The sequence below is a fragment of the Bubalus bubalis genome, chromosome 18 (genome assembly GCF_019923935.1).
Source record: "Bubalus bubalis isolate 160015118507 breed Murrah chromosome 18, NDDB_SH_1, whole genome shotgun sequence".
Taxonomy (NCBI): Eukaryota; Metazoa; Chordata; class Mammalia; order Artiodactyla; family Bovidae; genus Bubalus; species Bubalus bubalis.
Genome location: NC_059174.1, coordinates 5,852,870 through 5,871,594, shown reverse-complemented (window position 1 = coordinate 5,871,594; position 18,725 = coordinate 5,852,870). Strand labels below are relative to the sequence as shown.

Here is an 18,725-nt window from a genome sequence, read left to right as displayed (position 1 = left end):
TGGCTTTAGGGAGCTCTCGGTTGAGGGGGATGCTCGCCTCCTCTTGTCAAGGTCCCTCAAGGATTCTGTTAAGGGGGAATATAGCTAGATGGGAGGATATAGGCAGGCTGTGGACCCCTGGAAAGCAGTGGTGTCTGAGTGCACACAGAGCCAGAGGCCCCAGATGACAATGTCAGGATGGAGACTGGTGGCACATGCCCCTCTGCCCCTGCCTTCCTGGTGTGTGAGCAGAAGCATTGTCTCCACGTGGCCAAAGAGGCCCTTCCAACATCTCTGCGGGAATGGCCTGGAAGCCCAGATGTGAGTGATGCAGGACCAGGGGCAAAGGGCCTCAAACCACCCCCATCCTCATCACCAGACACTGCCTACTCATGAGAGCCTGGTCATCACACGGGGAACGCATCGTGAGGCCTGAAATGGCCCACCGTGTGTAATAACAAAACTTCTTAAGGTGAAATTTAACAACATTTTTCTCTTTCTTTCTCTCTTCAACAGAAAATATGATGCTGGCATGCTAATCGCGTGAGACAACTCGGCCCACAGACAGCCACAAAGCACAAAACAAAACAAACTCAGAGGAGACACGAGAATGGTGTTTTCCTGGCGTCTACAAGAAGCGCTTTATTTTTTCCTCTAGATTGCTTTTCTAAGAAAAAACAAAAACAAAAAAAACAAAACACGAAACTGAAACAAACATTTAAAGGAACAAGACAAAGTTCAGGTGATCATATTCAAGCATGCTCTTTTATTAAGCGTAGGATGGAAGGGACGAGAGGATGCGGAAGCAGGACGCTGAACAGATACGCGGGGGCTGTGTACCTCTGTGACGGGGTCCTTCCTGAAACTGCAGGAAGGATGAAGGGAATGGCTTTTTATCCCCCAGCCCCCAAACACCCGGGGCATCCTTAGGGGTGCCAGGCCCCCTTTCCTGCCTGTCGCGGTGTCCAGGGGGTGGCCTGTGAGGTCTACTTGCTGTGAGCTGAAGACTCCTTTGTGCCGCTCCGGCAGTGGCCCAGTGCTCTGCGACGCACTCACTGCCCGCACCACCCGTTTCTCAGTGTCCCCTCCGCCTCGGTGGGAACAAGGGCCAGAGGGGTCCTGTCCAGGACTCAGACTGGATCAGGATGGAACAGTGATCTCGCAGATGAGTGTGTGAAGGATAAACAAACACCGGCTCTTTCTTCCCCAGAAGGAGAAAGCCTGCTCCTGGCTACAGTGTGGCCATGGGGGTGTGGCTGGGGTGGTGGCTGGTGGGACGGGGTGGGGGGGCACCGGGGGACCCTGAGTGGTGAGAACTGCACGTGCTTCTGCAGCGGGATGGAGAGCCTCCCTTCGCCCGTGTGAAGGCGAAGCTTCATCGTCACACGGGCCATTGCCAGGGCAGCAGAGGGACCTCGGTTGCCCCCAGCCCTGGACAAGAAGTACCACCCCTTCTCCCCAACAACGGCCTGCTCCCCAGGGGTACCTAACGCTGTGTGATCTGATGCACCAGTGCTTACATCCTGGGCCTCTGGCGGGTCTGGGTTGGGGGGACATGGAAGGCCGCGGGGTGAGAGGTGGGGTGGGGGGGGTCCAGCAGGGTGGGCGTCGGGCCAATGGCCGTCTAGGAGGGCGGGCCACCGGGCACCCCCTGGAGCAGCCGCTCACTGAGCGCCCACAGGGCCCGCGCCGAGTCTTCGCTCTGGGCTTCGGCTGACGGCAGGCAGCGGCAGCAGCTGTTGAAGTACATCCCTCCCAGGCCCTCCAGCTCCGGGGCGACGGCGCAGTACACGGTGGTGGCGGCTCCCTGTTGCTGCAGGGCAGAGAGGAGAGACAAGAACGAGCACGTGAGAAGAGAGGTGGCGGGGGCTGTCCTTCACAGGGAGTGCCTCCTTCACTGGGAGCGCCCTCCCCACCTGCTTCGGAGGCCGCTGGAGCTCAGCAGCAGCTGCGAACCCAGAGGTATGGTGGGGCCGTCCTGGGACAGCGTCATGGACTCCGCCTGGAGCACCGGTGTGACTTTTCACACCTCACGTGGGAAAAGGCTTTGAACACAACATGCCTCTCAGCTCGTTGCATCACGTGCCTCTGCTGACAATGCAAGCAGGGTGGGATCCTTGCCAACCGGCAGGAAGAAACCCGTCCAACCTCCTGACTGTGCAACGCATGATGTCATGTGACACCAAGATGTTTTTACGAGACTTCTGTCTGAGCTAAACCTGACGCTGTCTCGTGGCCCAGCGGGTGGAAAGCCAAGCAGGCCCAGCGCCAGCTGTGTTCTTGTTCTTTGCCCATGGTGCTGCGAGGGGAAGGCTTTGGACGCAGTGTGCAAACATGAGGCACGCATGTATACACACGTTCCCCGCTGTACACACGTGCCTCCTGCAGACACGAGACACAAATCTGTGAGTTGGTCAGGATCCTGGAGACCTTTCTATGAATGTCACATCCTGCCCGTACCTGCGGGGGGACAGCAGCTTGAGGGTCCATGTCCTCACAGCCTACTTCTAAATGCACGTCGTAATGAGTGCCATTGATCACTTCCGACTGACCTTTTGAGTAACAGCTGGCGCTGTGGCTGGGGATGTGTGTGCCGATGGGGCACCATATCACCCGGCTGACAGGATGCTGTCAGGGAGGCTGGGAGGAGGGCAAGAAATCACTTTGCTTTGCGAGCCATAATTAAAAATAATAGGCTGGTGCTCGTAGGGAGACATGGTTGGCACGGCTCTAATGTAAAACCAATACAGTTTATCTGGCATCTTCTGATTATTTATGTGCACCACAGCCCTTGCCGCATCAACTAATTATCAGGTGGGGGGGGAGGCAGAGGAGAATCAGAGAAAGATAACGGGCAATAAGGTCACCATTAGGAAAACACTGAAGCCCTCTGCAGGAGGGTGAAGCGCGTTCCTGCCACTGGAAAGCTGACCCTCTCCTGCCTCTTACAGACTTCACACCGGGCCCCAGCAGAGTGCTCGGGGGAGAACCTCCCCCCCCCCGCCACGCCTTGGTTTGTGTGTCTATGGTTATGCCCATAATCACCGGGAGCCCAGGGAATTCTGAGAAGTGAGGTCTCGGGGTGTTTACCGTTTGAGGAAAGTACTGTGAAACAGACTTGGTTGTTTTGAAGCGGATGGTACTTACTGAATTTGTCTGAAAACCAAGAAGCCAAATATACAAGTGACATGCTTGTTAGGGAGGTGGGTGGTGTGGCGTGGGAACGAGATGAACGAGATGGAGACGTGAGTTCTGACCCTGGGGCCGTCCACTGCGCTGGACGAGACCCACGGATCCAAAGTTTGAACCCCCGGCGTGACCTGAACCAAATGGGCATCGGCTGGTTGTCCCCCAACCCTCTCAGCCACGCCCATTCCCCAGACAGCCAGCTGTGTGCTTGGATTCAGTTACTTCTTTTCAGATTGATTTTGTGCGGCCCAGGTCTAATGAACCCAAGTCCACATCACTCTGATTCCCTTTCGCTGAGCTGTTATTCCTAGTAACCCTTAGCTTAGCATCTGGCACGTTTATCTAACCAAGTTCAAGTGGCTCATCTGAGTCCCCCTGTACCCCGTGTGGGGCAAAGGGCAGCGGGGTGTCCTCTAGAGACGGATGGAAGACTTGAAGGGCTCGTCCCGCCCGTCCAGGCCAACTACCACCTCGGCCTTGATTCTCAGAATGCTGCTGCTGGGTGGAGATGGTGCTCAGGAATATTCTGGACATGTGTCTTAGGTTTCCGTTGTACTCTGCAAATCCCAAACCCACCGAAGAGCAGTCAGGGGGTTTGTCATGAGCTCCCAAGTAGCGAGAGAGTCTGCTCACCCCAAGATCCAGACCCCCCCACCCCGCCCCAGAGTGGCTATAATATCAGCATTCATACATCGCAACAAACTGGCCTTTCACAAGCTCCACCAGCCCTGACAAAGGATCAAAGGTGGCCCCTTGGGAAGGCAACAGACGGAATTCTTCCAAACCCAATGCAATCTTGCGCCACTCTGACCTTCTAAAATGCTATCATGGTGCACTCTCGCGTTGTCGGAATGGTATTTTTGCAGAGAAATTCGGCACTTAGACTGATTCAGAATCAAGCTGATGAGGGAGCTGGGGGCACACGCATTTTCCCCCCATGGAATCTGAAAGCACTGAAGCTGGCCTCATTTCGTGTAAACCTCCACTTGGCTACCACGCCGAAAACCATAAATCTTAGAAACACCCAATCTTTCATCAAAGATTGGGTGGCTTCGAGGCCTTTGCCACTCAGCTCCGAGTGGTACGCAAGTTAGATCTCGTCACCGCCGGTGCCGGTTCTGTGCGAGAAGCCAGTACCGCAGGGCACCTGAAAGCGAAGACCAGCTTCTCCCCTCCGAAGACCAACTGTGCACGCCTGGCAGAGACCGGGCGGCAAAGGGGTGACCCTGACGGCAGCACCCGGGGTCCATCTTTGTACGGTCGGAGGCAATGACGCTGCAACAACAAGCGCTAATTGCCGGCTCGTTGGCGGTTTGGCCTGCCGACGCTCAAGAGCCGGGAGCCACATTAGGAAAGCTCATTAGGAGATAAGCCGGCGTGGCTGCTACAAGAGAAAACGGTTTTAAACTGATAGAAGAAAAATTTTTAAAGCGCCCTCTCATCACCGTCAGACGACTTTCTTGCCACTTTGTAGAGGGCGGGGGGACATCAGCACATAATTCAGAGAAGATGAAAGCGCCCCATGAAGGAGACGATGTTAACAACTCTGTGATGAAATATCTGAGGCTGTGCCTTGCTTCCTTTCACCACTGCTTGCTGATCCGCTGTGATAAGATAATAGCAGTATCTTGACATACAAACGTGGGCTGGGGCGGGGGTTCCTCTTGGTGATTTTAAGAACAGTTTATGGGGAGTCTGAGCCCTGGGGCGCAGCAAGTCTGTCCTGCACCAGGGGTAGAGAGGGAGGGTGTGGATCACTGCGGGGGGGTGGGGGGGTGGGCGCGGGGTGGGGGGCTGAGGATTTCTGGGAAGCTGGGAGAATCTTTAATCACGCCTAAATGCCATTTCTGATTCAGTCAAACGTCTGCGAGCTGCCTGAGGAGAACGACACCATCCATCTCTATAGCGTATGTAAAATCACCCGGGATTCTTGTTTGGGATTTTTAAGAGTATCTGGGTAATGAGGGTTCATCATTCTCTTTCAGAAATCAGTTGTCAGCTGAGCGGCACCGTCTCCAACTACAGAAAGGTGGGATTTAGACAGCGGTTTGCTATTTGTTTATTGTTGGGGCCTTGAGATCTAAACTATCCATCCTCCCCAAGCCCTTGGCTGGGATGAATCTGTTGAAGTAGCCGCTTTTCATCCACAGTTGTTTGATAACCACTAGCCATCAGTTTGCAGCCATCAGCACGGAATACAGATGAATATTGACTCTTTGAAAGAGAAAGTTATGGGAGTTTCAGATCGACAATCCAGGCTTAAAGAAAACCTCCCACAAAGTAGTATTTGTGATGCGTTGGTAGGTTCCCTAATATAGCTCACGTTTTGATAAGGACACGTTACAGCATTATGCTTCGTTTTCAGGTTTCTCTAGTTTTATAATGCATGCTTCTTTTTTTTTTAAAAAAAAAAAAGAATAGATATCTGTCTTAAAACAGATTTAACTCTGAGACATAAAAAAGCAGACGCACTGTCATGGGTGTCCGTGTGGTCAGTGGTTTTGAGAGCAGGCAGGGGTCCCACAGCTGCTTCCCCAGGACAGAGGCAGGACCGGGGACCCACGGCGGGGGAAGGAGCGGTCCTTCTGGGCGGGTGCTGAGGAGGCGCTGGGTTCCCGGGACAGAGGACCTTGCCAGCGCCACAGAGGAGGAGACGGGTGCCTCTCTGAACTCCCAAAGCTTCCCCCCGTTGCTCATCTGCGGTCTGTGGGGCCGCAGTGTTTGCTAACTTCCCCAGGGCACGAGCCGTCGCGCTCCCGTGAGTACGGCGAGTCCTGCACCACGCAGCGCGGTGGATGTGGGGCAGCGGACACAGGGGTCCGGTGGGACACCCCGTCTCCCAGGTGTTGCTTAGTCGCTCAGTCATGTCCAACTCTTTGAGACCCTACGGACTGTAGCACACCAGGCTCTCCTTTGTCCACGGGGACTTCCCAGGCCAGAATACCGGAGTGGGTTGCCATTCCCTTCTCCAGGGGATCTTCCAGACGCAGGGATCGAACCTGTGTCTCCTCCACTGCCAGTGGGTTCTCTGCCACTTGAGCCACCAGGGAAGTCCTGCCAAAAGTTTCCAACCCCCTCTCCTGGTTAACTGTGGTGCGGTATTTCAGATTCATCTCCTGAGACCATGGGGCTGGGAACACAGCTGTTCCTCAAACAATACCGTTTGGTTATGGAGAGAAACCAAAGCAAGCTGCTCCACAAGGTTAGATGTACCCTACTCACCATCTGAGAACAGTCTTTTAAGCCAACAGACGAGCCACGTGTTCCCAGAGACACCCAGCGTGGAGGGCAGTGGGGCTCCCCGCCCGGGGGACCACGACCAACACAGAGCCCTCGGGCTTGGGTGTGGAGTCCCGCGCTCACCAGGAACAGACCCACGTCCTCCAGGATGACGAGAGGTGGGAGAAGACGGAGATCGTGACTCGAGGGGACTCTCGGCCTCCACCCGGGCGAGCTGTCCCAGCCTGTTCAAGCGGTGACGATGGGGGCACCGACTGCGAGCCTGCACTCCCCCGGTGCTGGGCAGGGAGCTCTGTGATGGGCATCACGTTCTAGCCCCAGGCAGCTCTACAGGCTGGGGATGGTTGCCATCCCCACCTACAGAGGAGCCCACTTCATACCAGAGCTCACACGCCACTCCTCCGGGGCCACATCGACTGACCCCAGGAACCCAGAGCAGCTGCAATAGGAAGCCGCCTTCCTGTGCCCGCGCTCCCGTCTGCACACCATGCACCCCGCGCCTCCCGGGCAGCGGAGTCGCCTCAGGGGCCCCCTCCCTTCCTCCCAGCCGGGCCTGGCTGAACCCCCGTGTGCGGCCCTGACATGGCCCAAGATGAAATGTAGTCACAGGCTGTCAGGCGCTCACCCGGGAAGTGTAAGGAAGAGATTTTCCCACTGTTGATTTAGGCAGGCCACTAAATTGAAATTATATCCATTTGGATTAACAAAACTGAAGACTCAGCGCCACCTCAGAAGAGCCAAGAGCCAATGACCCCTAACGAAGCCATCGCCTGATTTAAAGTGCCACCTCCATCCGCCAGACTGGACCAGCCAGGAATCCACTGCTCCTAAACAACACGGACGTTTTCCAAAGTGTGAGTGGAACTACAAGACCAGGGAAACCCAAGCAATCTCCAGCTTATGAATTCACAGATGTGCAAATGGGTGTGGCCTTTTGGAGGGTGCCACCTGACATGTTCCAGCCGGTGTGCAGAGGAGACTGCCCCATCTCCCCTTCTCCTGCCCCCCACCCCCGGCCCCGATTCATTGTCAACAAACATCCCTACAAATGCCTAACCACTGACGTGTCCAGACAGCGCACACTTAGATACAGGCAAATTCCTCCTGTAGGGATCAAAGTGTAACTTCCTTCACAGCCCTCAGGAGGTTTGCTAACGCACAGGCTGTCCTCAGGATTGGTTACAGGAGGGAAATCCAGACTCAACTTCTTAAACAGAAACAGGGAGGAGGGCCAGGAAAGAGGCCAGAAAAGTCGGCGACAGTGCACTGGAGAATCCCTAGGATCACGCTCAGTCCTGAGCTTGATGGAAGAGAAGGTGTACCTTCCGCAGTGTGCAGGGGCGTTCACCTCTTGCTAAGAGAGTCACGAGGGTGGAGGACCTCAGAGGTCCCTTCCCAGTGTCTGTCTCTCCCGTCCTTCCCCGGGTGGCACAGGACGCAGTCTGGGAGAGCTCCATGGCAGGTGCTCTGGAGGAGAGTGAAGCCGTGGGTCATGCCAGCCCATCACCACCAACGCAACTGGTCCTGGCACAGGACACAGCCCCAGGAAGCAGATGCCCATCTAGGGAGACGTCTGGGGCGAGGCCACACAGGGGACAGAGGTTCCAGGGAGCCGCGTACGTTCACAGGCCTCTGCTGGGAGAGAAGCCCGATGACATGGACGCTTTCCCGTTTGCAGTCCAGGAACCCCAAATCCTCATCAGGCTACAAAAATCACGTGGTATCCTTGACAAAAGTCACTCATCTCTAGCAAGATCATCAAGGAGGCTGAAGAGACTGACTTGAAGACCAGGGAGGAATGAGTTGGGAAGTTAGGAGAACAGCTGCTACGATGCTCCGAGAAATCTGTGGAAGCAAGCCCAGGGACCAGTGGGCTCAGGATGGAAAGCTGGGAAGGCTTTGTGAAGGCAGGAGAACAAATGTCTTCATGAGCCTAAGTTAGGGGAGGGAGAGGCAGCCACTTTCAGCCATTCGCAGAGGCCCAGGGCTGTGTTTGTTCTGGAGAGCAAGGCTCCAGAGGATTTTTTGCTTAGTCTCAGCAGCAGCAGTGCAGGGAAGAGTGACCTCGGGAGGTTTTCAGGACTCTGTTTTCAATGGGATGACCTTTTCTCAACTTGCCTTGACATCAACGAGGCCCTTTCCATACCCCTTACATGTTCCAGGATCCTTGCCCAAAGTGTTACAAGGATTCCATGACAGACGGATGGCTGGTCTCGCGAGAGAGTGGAGGTGGAATACTTAGAATGGTTTCCTTTTTCTGAGACCTGCTGGTATTGTGACATCCCAGATGTGCTCCGCTGGAGCAGGAGGTCGTCCAGAGGAGGGAAGGGAAAAGGAACGACTGAGTACAGGCCAGGTGGGTGATGTTATTCACGCCTGATCTACCACTGGTGCCAAAGATGTCCTAGAACTGATGGGGCTGGAGAGACGGTCCCTTTAAACATGGGAGAAGATGCTCTTATCTCTGTTACATCTTTCTTATATCCACGGGAGAGTTCCCCGGGCCTTCCCTGCCGGTGCTGCCTGGGGTACACACACTGCTTTTCAAACAGGGGTGGGGGGTTCCTCTGCTTGGGATGGGAAACTGCACTGGGGCGCCCATTCTTCCACAGGTTACTCTGCAATGGATCTTAGAACTCTACCACCAAAATACACATGGTTCTCCTACCTGGGACGAATCTGATGGCCCATCCCTGAAATTTTCCATCCCGGCCACCTGGACAAGACTGAAGGACTGCTGAGTGTTTATAGAAAGCTCAGAGAAGATATTTAGCCTGTGTTAATTTGTAACATTTTACATTTTTACTTCTTTGACCCACATTCTAGCTAGCTCTGTAATACTGTACATAAGTGTATGCCTCCGCATTTGCCATGTATACTGAAATAAACCTTTGAAACTATTGCCAGGCAGAATGAATGGGTTCAATTCTAACCTAATGTTGCAAAGAGTATGGGTGAGGCAGACCTCTCCCCGCTCCCCTTCGTCTGCACAGAATCACACTGAATGGGCCTACCATGCTTTTTTTTAGAAAACTGAGAGCTGACCATTTCTGTGAGCAGACAAACCCTGAAAAACCAGTCTGTTGCCATCACCAAGGTTGACACCTAGGCTGCAGAGAGAGTCTCCAACATGGTACCAACAGGGCATGCGGTGGGCGGATGAAACCCACAGGGTCGTCTCTGATAGGGCCCCACTGTGGTTAGAAATGAACTAACTCTTCACTCTTCCAGAAACAAATTACTAGAACGGAGTCTGCAATAATCCCATCTCACAGCAGGGCACCCCAGGGCCCACCTCCCGACCCCCGTGTCCAGCCACACCGTCTCAAGCCAAGCACGTCTGTGTCAGGACTGAGTCTTTTCAGACGGGGCTCTCTCTGTCGGATCATTTCTCAGGCGCAGAGACGCTGGCCTTGTTAATATTTCATTGGGAACATACTACGGAGAGCGTCTCATTTGTATCACTTCCATAATTGATGGTGAGTGCCCAGGCACTGCCCCTGCCCAGACGGACCTCATCACAGTGGTCGACTGGGAGACGAGAAACAGGAGCTACTTCACCCACCAGCAGTGTGTCGCTAGTTAGGGGGACATGATCACGCAGGCTGGGCCTTTAATTGCCAGGGTAAATAATTCTACCTTGGTGTTAGGGAACATTTTAAAGCACTTGATGCAGATAGACTAGAAACAACACACACACACACACACACACAAAATTACCTTGATTATGCAACACCTTAGCATAGAAAGTTACAAAGGTATGTCTTTTTTTTTAAAAAAATTGCATTCTATCATGCAAATATTCTCTAAATATGCATGTGCTGACTACTCATCGGCTGTATTTTAGGAAATACAATTAGGCCGCCTTTCTCCTCTCCTGTGTAGACTGTAAATACCTGTAGATCCTTCTCTTGTTTCCCTATGTAAATATATGTAAATACTAACAAGCTTCGCATGCTGATATTCTAGGCAATTTCAGGCACTTTTATAATCTGAAGGCATGTACTTGAACTGGTTTGTTAGAAAGAAAAACAACCAACACCTCTCTCAAACTCTTGAAAGCTGAACAGAAATTAAAGATTTCTTCCTAGACTGCTGTGGCTCCTTTTGTTTGCCGTCCTAGCCCCCAACGCCTCCCGCACGGGCTCCCGCAGCTGCTGCCGCAGAGGGGTACCGGGGCAGCCGCCACGCCAGGACAGGGGTGCAGCCACCCGTCTTGGGTTTCTACACACTTGGTCCTTTGGTTTTCTAGAGCAGTGGTCCCCGGCCTTCTCGGCACCAGGGGCTGGTTTTGTGGAGGACAGTTCTTCCACAGAGGGGTGGTGGTTTGGGGCGGATTCAAGCGCATGACCTACTGTGCACTTTTGTTTATTATGACATCAGCTCCACCTCAGATCATCGGGCATTAGATCCTGGAGGCTGGGGACCCCTGCTCTAAAAGACTTCTAGAATCTTAGGATTGGCGTCTTTGGATTTTTCTATCAAAAGAAAAGGAGTGTGGGCGTGCGTGCTAAGTCGCTACAGTCGTGCCTGACTCTTTGCGACCCCATGGATTGTACCCCGCCAGGATCCTCTGTCCATGTGATTTCCCAGGCAAGAACACTGGAGTGGACTGCCATGCCCTCCTCCAGGGGATCTTCCCGACCCAGGGATCGAACCCATGTCTTTGGATTTTTCTATCAAAAGAACAGGGAGTAAAAAATGATTGATTTGTACCTACTGTTCCCCTAAAAGTACCAAGGCCAGAGCTAGAGGCTTTAGAGTCCCAGGACCCTAAGAAAGAACCCTGTCGTTCCCATTTCAAAGATGCAGAAACTGAGTCACAGCAAGAACAGCTTGTGCCTAACGTGACAGAGGAGCCCGGCGTGCTGCAGTCCATGGGGTCAGAGAGCCAGACACGACTGAGCCACTGAACGACGCCCACAAAAGCGACAAACCACTAGATGCCCCAAACCCAACTGTGCTGTTTACCAACAGTCAGCAGATACAGTTTTTCTGCAAAGGGTGACAGAAGAGAGATGTTAGGCCCAGCAGGGCCTATGGTTTCGGTCACAACTACTCAGACCTGCCACTGTTGTTGGGGAAACAGCCGTGAACAACACACCCCGCAGTGAACGTGGCTGTGCGCCAGCAAAGCTGGGCTTGCAAACACCGCCACACCCCACGCTCAGCTGCTCCTCCCAGACCACTGCCCCTTCCCGCTCGAGGACGTTCGTGTGTCTGAGGGAGAAGGCACTTGATCAGCTGAGAGTCCTCCACCTCTTGCCTGCACACGGCAACATTGACTGGAAGCCACACGACACTCGGGAGAGGGCAAACGAAGCCACTCAAGCTTCCACGTCAAACCGCCTTCCACAGACACGCCTCCCCGCCAGGCTTCCCTGTAGTTACCCTTCGTTTCCACACGTGGGGATGGAGGGGAAAGTATGGAAGGCTGAGGCAGAGAGAGAAAAGCCAGCGACACGCAGGTCTTCACTGAGGAAGCGGGCCCTTACCTCGGGGGTCTACGGAAGCTGAGCCGCACATACACTAACGGCTGGAAAACTGCGCTCTCATTGAAGGTGTTTTTCCCCACGTATGATGCTTCGGTGTAGATGTGTTAACTCACAGTTTCTTTGGGGACTTTTTTTAATTGACGTTTCCAAACTTCATTCAATGGCACAAGGAGCTCTGGGGGCTCTTGAGAACGCTGCAAAGCTGGGGCTTTAGCGCCGGGAGCCAGGCCTGGCGTCCTGGATGAACCCAGCGCCCCGGCCAAGCAGGGGAAGCCGGTCCTCGTCGCCCGTGGGGCCCCCTTTCAAAGGCCCCTGCGCTCGCCTGGGGCTGGGAGAGAGCCTTTCTGACCCGCTGCGCGCGGTCAGTGTCGTCCCTTCAGTCGTGGAGGGGACAGCGTGTGGGGCGGGAGGAGGGACGACCCGGGTGTCTCTGCAGGTGGGGGTGCTGTGGGCGGACGGGGAGAGCCCAGGAGTGAAGCCTGAGACACAGGAATTCAAATTCCGGCTCTGCCACCCGGCCGCTCTGCGACAGGACACAGCCTCAGTCTCCCCGCTGATGAAACGGGCGGCCCAACAGCCCCTTCTCCCGGCTCCTGGGAGGGTCAGTGATGGCGTCTGGAGGCCCCTGAGTGCACCACGGGCACTGGCTCAACCGCGGCTGCAGGCCTGTCTGGTGAAAGTCCGGAGGAGGAGGAAGCACCCGGGTCAGAGTCACGCCTCCGTCCTCCACCTGAGGGACCTGGAAGCAGGGTGGGGCAGTTTCTGCCTTCTGAGCAAGACATTCAAGAGGCAGTCACTTTTCTCACCAGCTTTCACTGCACCTCTGGGTACCAGCCTAGCATGGATTCCAAGGCTCCTCTGCCTCCCCACCCCCCACCCCAGACCACAGCAACCAGAACCAAACTCTCACCCCTGAAAGTGGGGCGCTGGCATCCTAACGACAGCCGCACTCACACGCGAAGCGCTGTGGGAGTCCAGACCCCGCCCCCGGCCTGCCCTGCACACGCATCCAGCTAAACCCACACATGTCCCTGCGCAGTGGGCCCTAGAGAAAGGGATGGACGGAATAAGACAGCTGGCACAGGGTTTTTTAAGCGCAGTATTCCTTTAAAAACTAAAGATGGAATTACCACATGATCCAGCAATCCCACTCCTGGGCATATATCCAGAGAAAATCATACTTCGAAAAGACACACGCACCCCCATGTTCCAAGCAGCACGATTCACAGCCGCCAAGACATGGAAGCGACCTACACGCCCATCGACACACGAATGGGTAAAGAAGATGTGGTACATATATGCAGTGAAAATATTATTCAGACATAAAAAAGAATGAAATCATGCCATTTGCAGCAACATGGATGCAACTAGACATTATCATGCTAAGTGCAGTAAGTCAGAGAAAAACGAACACCACATGATGTCATTTATATGTGGAATCAAAGAAATGACACGAGTGAACTTATTCACAAAACAGAAACAGCCTCACAGACTTCAAAAACAAACTTACCAAAGCGGGAAGGGGGGAACACACTAGGAGTCTGGGATTAACGGATACACACTTCTATAGGTAAAACAGATCATCAACAGGGACCTCCTGTATAGCACAAGGAACACTACTCAATATTCTGTGGTAACCCATATGGGAAAAGAATCTGAAAAAGAATATGTATATACATATAACTGAATCATTTAGTTGTACACCTGAAACTAACACTATAAATCAACTATACTCGAATATAAAACAATAAAAATTAAATTTTAAAACGTGCAGCATACATGTAGAATAACAGGAGTTGGGTAGATTGATGGGTGCCACATTACTGTTTGAAATTTTCTATCTGAAAACTTTTATAATAAAATGTTAAAAAAAGACATGGATTCCTTGCTAGGGGGTATTAGCCCCATTTCACAGAGGAGAAGACTAAGGCACAGAAGTGGTGTGGACTGCCCTGAGGTACTCCACCTGGTAAGTGGTGACACCCTCTTTGAAATCCATGCCCGGCTGGCTCCAGTTCTGACTCTGTGATGGGCACATTCGCATCTCTGTTAATTGACCTTCTAGGGTCAATTAACCCTGCCTCTCCTATTCCACTGGTTGAATTTTTGCCGCAAAGCATGAAAACTGGTTTTCTCACACTATTCCCACCACGCAGGCAGTTCTTAAGGCCTCCAACTCAGAGCCCAGAAATCAACTAGCTCAAGAGCAGGAGTGACCCATGTGTGAGTGGAGGTAAATTTCTATCTGTTCATCTGGTGGCTATTTAATCTGCCTTTTGATTCTAATGCCACCCCTGAAGGCAGAGGGCTATTCTCACTGAAAACGTGCCGTCAAGTTCAGAAACACTGATGCTGGCCAGCACGCTGAGTGTGTCTACGAACCCAGAACTCAGAGAGAGGGAGGGGGAGAAAACGCCCGGGCAGACACGCACAGTGAGAAGCAATCAGCTCCCTGGTGCTGGGTGCAGAAGGGATGCTGTCACCGGCAAGGGGCCAGGGCTGCTGGCCCCTGGACCGCCAGACATGGCTGGATGGGAACCCTGACCCGTCCTCCAGCTCACACGCTCCCTCTGGTCACGGCAAACTCCACATTCCAAACTTCAGAAGCTGAAAAACAGTGTCAGCCCAGTCCTGACGGTCTGGCAGGGAGCCCAGCAGCCCACCCTGTTCTGCTTCCTACACTCAGGAGTCAACTTTCCTCCTGGGCAGAAATTCTGCTCCGAGCCGGCCCCCCACCCCCTTTCCCTTTGAGCCCCACAAGAGATGGACCGGGCACTGTCTTTTCACTTCGCCGCTGGAGACGCACGCGTCCCCTTCCCCGGCGCCTCCCCTTCAGCCACTGTCCACCCAGGAACAGCCACCCCCCAGCCCTTTCTTGGCTTCCCTTCCAGACCCACCCAGAGTGCCATGTCTTGGCCAGGTGAGTCTGAGACGGAATGGCTGCCTTCAGGAGGGTTAGCCCAGCCCCCATCGTGATAACTGACGACGACGACAAAGCAGTGATGATCACGGAAATGGCTGCGGGTTACCCAGGGCCTGTTCTGTGCCAGGGACCTATCAGTGCTTCCGATTTTCAGCCTGGCCAGGCAGGTACTGGCTTGGCCAAAGAGTTGGTCCATAAGATCCGATGGAAACACTCGAGCGAGCTTTTGGGCCAACCCACTGTTACTGTCAAGGTTGAGGGAGGTGAGGGAACTCCCTGCCGAGCCGGGGCCGGAAACCCGGCTGAACGTGTCTCGGTTCGAAGCCCCCGTCGTCATTCGTGGCAGACGCCTGCTCTGACCCCACGCCCCAGCCACGGCAGGGCCTCCTGGTATCATGGAAACAAGCCCTGTCAGGCTGCAGATCCCCTCCCTGCGGGGCCCCGTCGGCCTTCCTCCTCCTCGCAGGGCTCCGCGTCTTGGTCCTCTGACCCCCGGCTGCGGGCCCAGCGTCGAGCCTGAGGGCGTCACAGCCGCCCACGTGTGGCTTTGGACGCCACCCCAGAAGGGCTCTGACGCCCTCCCCTGCACCATCCCACTGCTGCAAACTGCTTCTCCTACAAGGGAGGTCTGGAAGCCAGCAGGTCTCGGGGTTTATGATTGGGCATTTGTGGGCCGTTTGGCCACGTCCACTGGAGTGGCCTCACGACCAGCCAACTGCGGTTAGGGTCTCCTGGCCCCGCAGCTCAGAGAAGTGCTGAACTCAGGACGGCAGGGGGCACCGAGGGGCATCTTACTCTGCTTCACCTAACCCCTCTGGCTGCCACACCTGATTGGACCCATCCTGTGGATGGATAGGTTAGTAGCTACCAAGCCGAGTATCAGTGGGCACACAGCCAACTGCGTAGCTGGCTGTCAAACTCTGTCCTCTATGGTCTGTGCCCTCTGGATCCCTAATCAACTGACTGTACAAGGCAGTCCCCTAAGGCAGGGGTCCCCAGCCTCCAGGATCTAATTCCTGATGGTCTGAGGCAGAGCTGATGTAAGAGTAACAGAGACAAAGTGCACAGTAAGTGTGATGTGCTTGAATCGTCCCCCTGCTCCCAGGCCCGTGAAAAAACTGTCCGCTGTGAAACCAGTCCCTGGAGCCAAAAAGGCTGGGGTCTGCGGCCTTAAGGTGCGAATCCCATACGGAGCGTGGATGCCTTCCATGGCACCTTCTGGGTGCCAGGTTTCTGCTGAATTCTTGCCGGAGCCTTGTGGAGGCATCAGTGTCCCCACTTCATTTATAGGGAGACTGAGGCTTGAACAAGTAAAATGAGGGAGGAACAGGTGAATTTTGGCTGTGATGAGCACCCCCCAAGCTAAGGGATGCTCATGCCCCCAGCGCTTCCAGGAAGGGTCCACATTTTGCATTCACCCTCCCCAATTATAGGCAGGACCCTGAACCCTGAAGAGGCAAAGGTCAAAGGGCAAGTGGCAGAGTCAGAAGCGGAGGGCTCCGGACCCCCTCTCTCAGTGCTGGTACCTGCATGGGTGGGGATACGTTCACCATCCAAGGGTAGCAGGGGCATCGCTGGCGTCTGTCGGCCGGGAGTTTGCACAATTGTAAGAGCAGGTCTTGCCACAGCAAGGCGTGGCAAGTGCTGAGAGCAGGCCGGGATCCAAACCCAAACCTGCCTGGCTCTGGGCTCCGTGGCTTCCCAGGCGCACTGGGAGCTGTGCGGCCTATGAGTTCAGCATCCTCGAAAATAGCTCGTTAGTTGTCTCAGAGCTTTGTACAAGAAGTGGAATCCACGTGTGATGACAAATACACCTGCCCACCCCCAAGACGCCTCTCATTTAGGGACACAGGATCTGAGCCCCTGCAGGGCTGCAGGTGGGAGTGACGGGGTAAGGGAAGAGGGGCTGGACACTGGGTAAGTGGGGTACTGGTGGCGAAGAGAACCCCACTCCTGGGCATATATCCAGACAAAACTCCAACCCAAAATGACGCACGCACCCCAAGTTCACAGCGGCAGTGTTTACAACAGCCAAGCCAAGGGAGCAGCCTAAATGCCCATCAATGGCTGGATGCGTAAATAAGATGTGGCGTGTAACATATATATATGTAGACATACAAATATACATATAAAGGGACACTTTATCCACAAAAAAGAATAAACATCTGATATCTGCAGCAACATGGACAGACCAAGAGATCATCACACCAAGGAAGTCGGGAAGAGAAAGACGAATATCAAACGGCCTCACTTGTACGCGGAATCTAAGATACGACACAAATGAACCTATCTACAAAACCAGAACAGAGACATAGCAGACTGGCGGCTTCCAAGGGTGAGGGGCTGGAGGAGGGCTGGGGAGGAGGCTGGTGTGAGCAGGTGTGAGCTGTTCTACACAGAACGGATGAACCAGAAGGCCCTGCAGGGAACTATACTCAGTATCTTATGACAAATCATAATGGAAAAGAAGGTATATTCATGTGTAACTCAATCACCTGACGGGACAGCAGGAACGGACGCAGCACCGGAGTCAGCTACACCTCGACAGAAGCAGGACGTGGGGAGGCGTGGAGAGCCGCGGGTGAAGTAGGACGGGAGGAGGCGTGGAGAGCGGTGGGTGAAGCCGGACAGGGGGAGGAGTGGAGAGCGGCGGATGAAGCAGGACGGGCGGAGGCGTGGAGAGTGGCGGGTGAAGCAGGACGGGAGGAGGGGTGGAGAGCGGCAGGTGGCCCCAGGGGGAGGAGGGCACAGGGCCCCCCGGGGCAGTGCTCCGCTGTCTTCCAAGTGCTGGTGGAAGCTGCGCTCACGCAGACTCAGAGCTGAATCCCCTGGTCCGACATCACCGCCTCTGGTTATCCCGAACAGAGTCAGGGCACGTGTCCCCAAGCGGCAGGCCCCTGGGGTCAGCCCAGCCCTGACGGGAGGCCACAGGGAGGAGAGGACGGCGCGCGCTCACACTGCACACCTCTACCTGGAGCCAAACCTCCAGGCTGCTTCTGGTTTCGTCGCTTTCCGAGACGGACGCACGAACGGGTTCCCGCTGATGACACTGCCTGAGAAGGGCCCGTCCTGGAATGCAGCGGTCTCACTGTCCCCACGTTCACAGAGAATCCTTCGGACAAAGATAGCTTTACCACCCAAGTGAACCAATCTTCCCCATTTTCAGGTAAGATCAGAATCCAGTGATAGAGAGGAGGAAGTGGAGTCTGCTTTCCCTCCTTGGCTGGAACCCCTGATGCAGGCGTATCAAGGATCTCAGGGGAACCCAGCCGTCTGGTTTTGCTCGAAGGCTCCGAGGACCACCAGCTGGATGGTCTTCCCAGAGCACCGTCCCGCTGCTGCAGACATGACCCGCGCCCCCTCCTGGCTGGCCCCTGGGTCAGGCGCAGGTCCTGCCCCAGACGAGCTGACCTCCACCTCTGGCTTTCTCTTCTCCCCGCCCTCTGCCCCGCACCCCGCTGCCATGAAGAGGGAGAGGGTGATGGCCCCACGGTCAGCCACGACCCTGCAGGGGATACTCCGGTGCTCGGCCCAGAGGCCCGACCGAGCCCAGGGTCACCCACTCCCCCGCCGCGGGGCTGCCATGTGCTGAAGGCGGGACCCCTTCTCAGGACGCGCCGTCAGCCAGACAGGGCTGCCCAGCCCACGGACGCACCCCTCCAGGAGGCCGCCTTCGTCCCAACTCAGGACACCTCTGATGGTCACCCTGCTTCAGTCCCCGCGGCCTGGATGGAGTGTCCGCTCCCCCCTCGCAGCTCAGCCCTCCCCCGGCCCCCGTCCTGCCGGCAGCGCCCCCCATGGGCGTGGACCCCCAGAGCACAGCCCCCCGAGTCTCGAGGGGCCCGCCTCCCGGGGCACCCAGACTATGGGAGACAACAGCTGGGCGATGCAGAGAGGCA

At 55.0% G+C, this 18,725-nt stretch overlaps 1 protein-coding gene and 1 long non-coding RNA gene across 2 annotated transcripts in view; one reads left to right on the top strand and one right to left on the bottom strand.

Annotated features, from left to right (window-relative positions):
- Positions 1-725: 725 nt before the first annotated feature.
- The window catches only part of WWOX (WW domain containing oxidoreductase), a 917,133-nt gene continuing 899,133 nt past the window's right edge, over positions 726-18,725 (bottom strand). The window contains exon 9 of the mRNA XM_006074052.4: positions 726-1,792. Coding sequence (XP_006074114.3) covers positions 1,604-1,792 — 189 coding nt within the window. The 3' untranslated portion in view covers positions 726-1,603. The remainder of the gene's footprint in view (positions 1,793-18,725) is intronic.
- Positions 1,786-9,309, top strand: LOC112580376. Its single transcript, XR_003104762.3, has 2 exons — positions 1,786-8,764; positions 9,021-9,309. It is a non-coding gene; the product is annotated as an uncharacterized LOC112580376 (long non-coding RNA).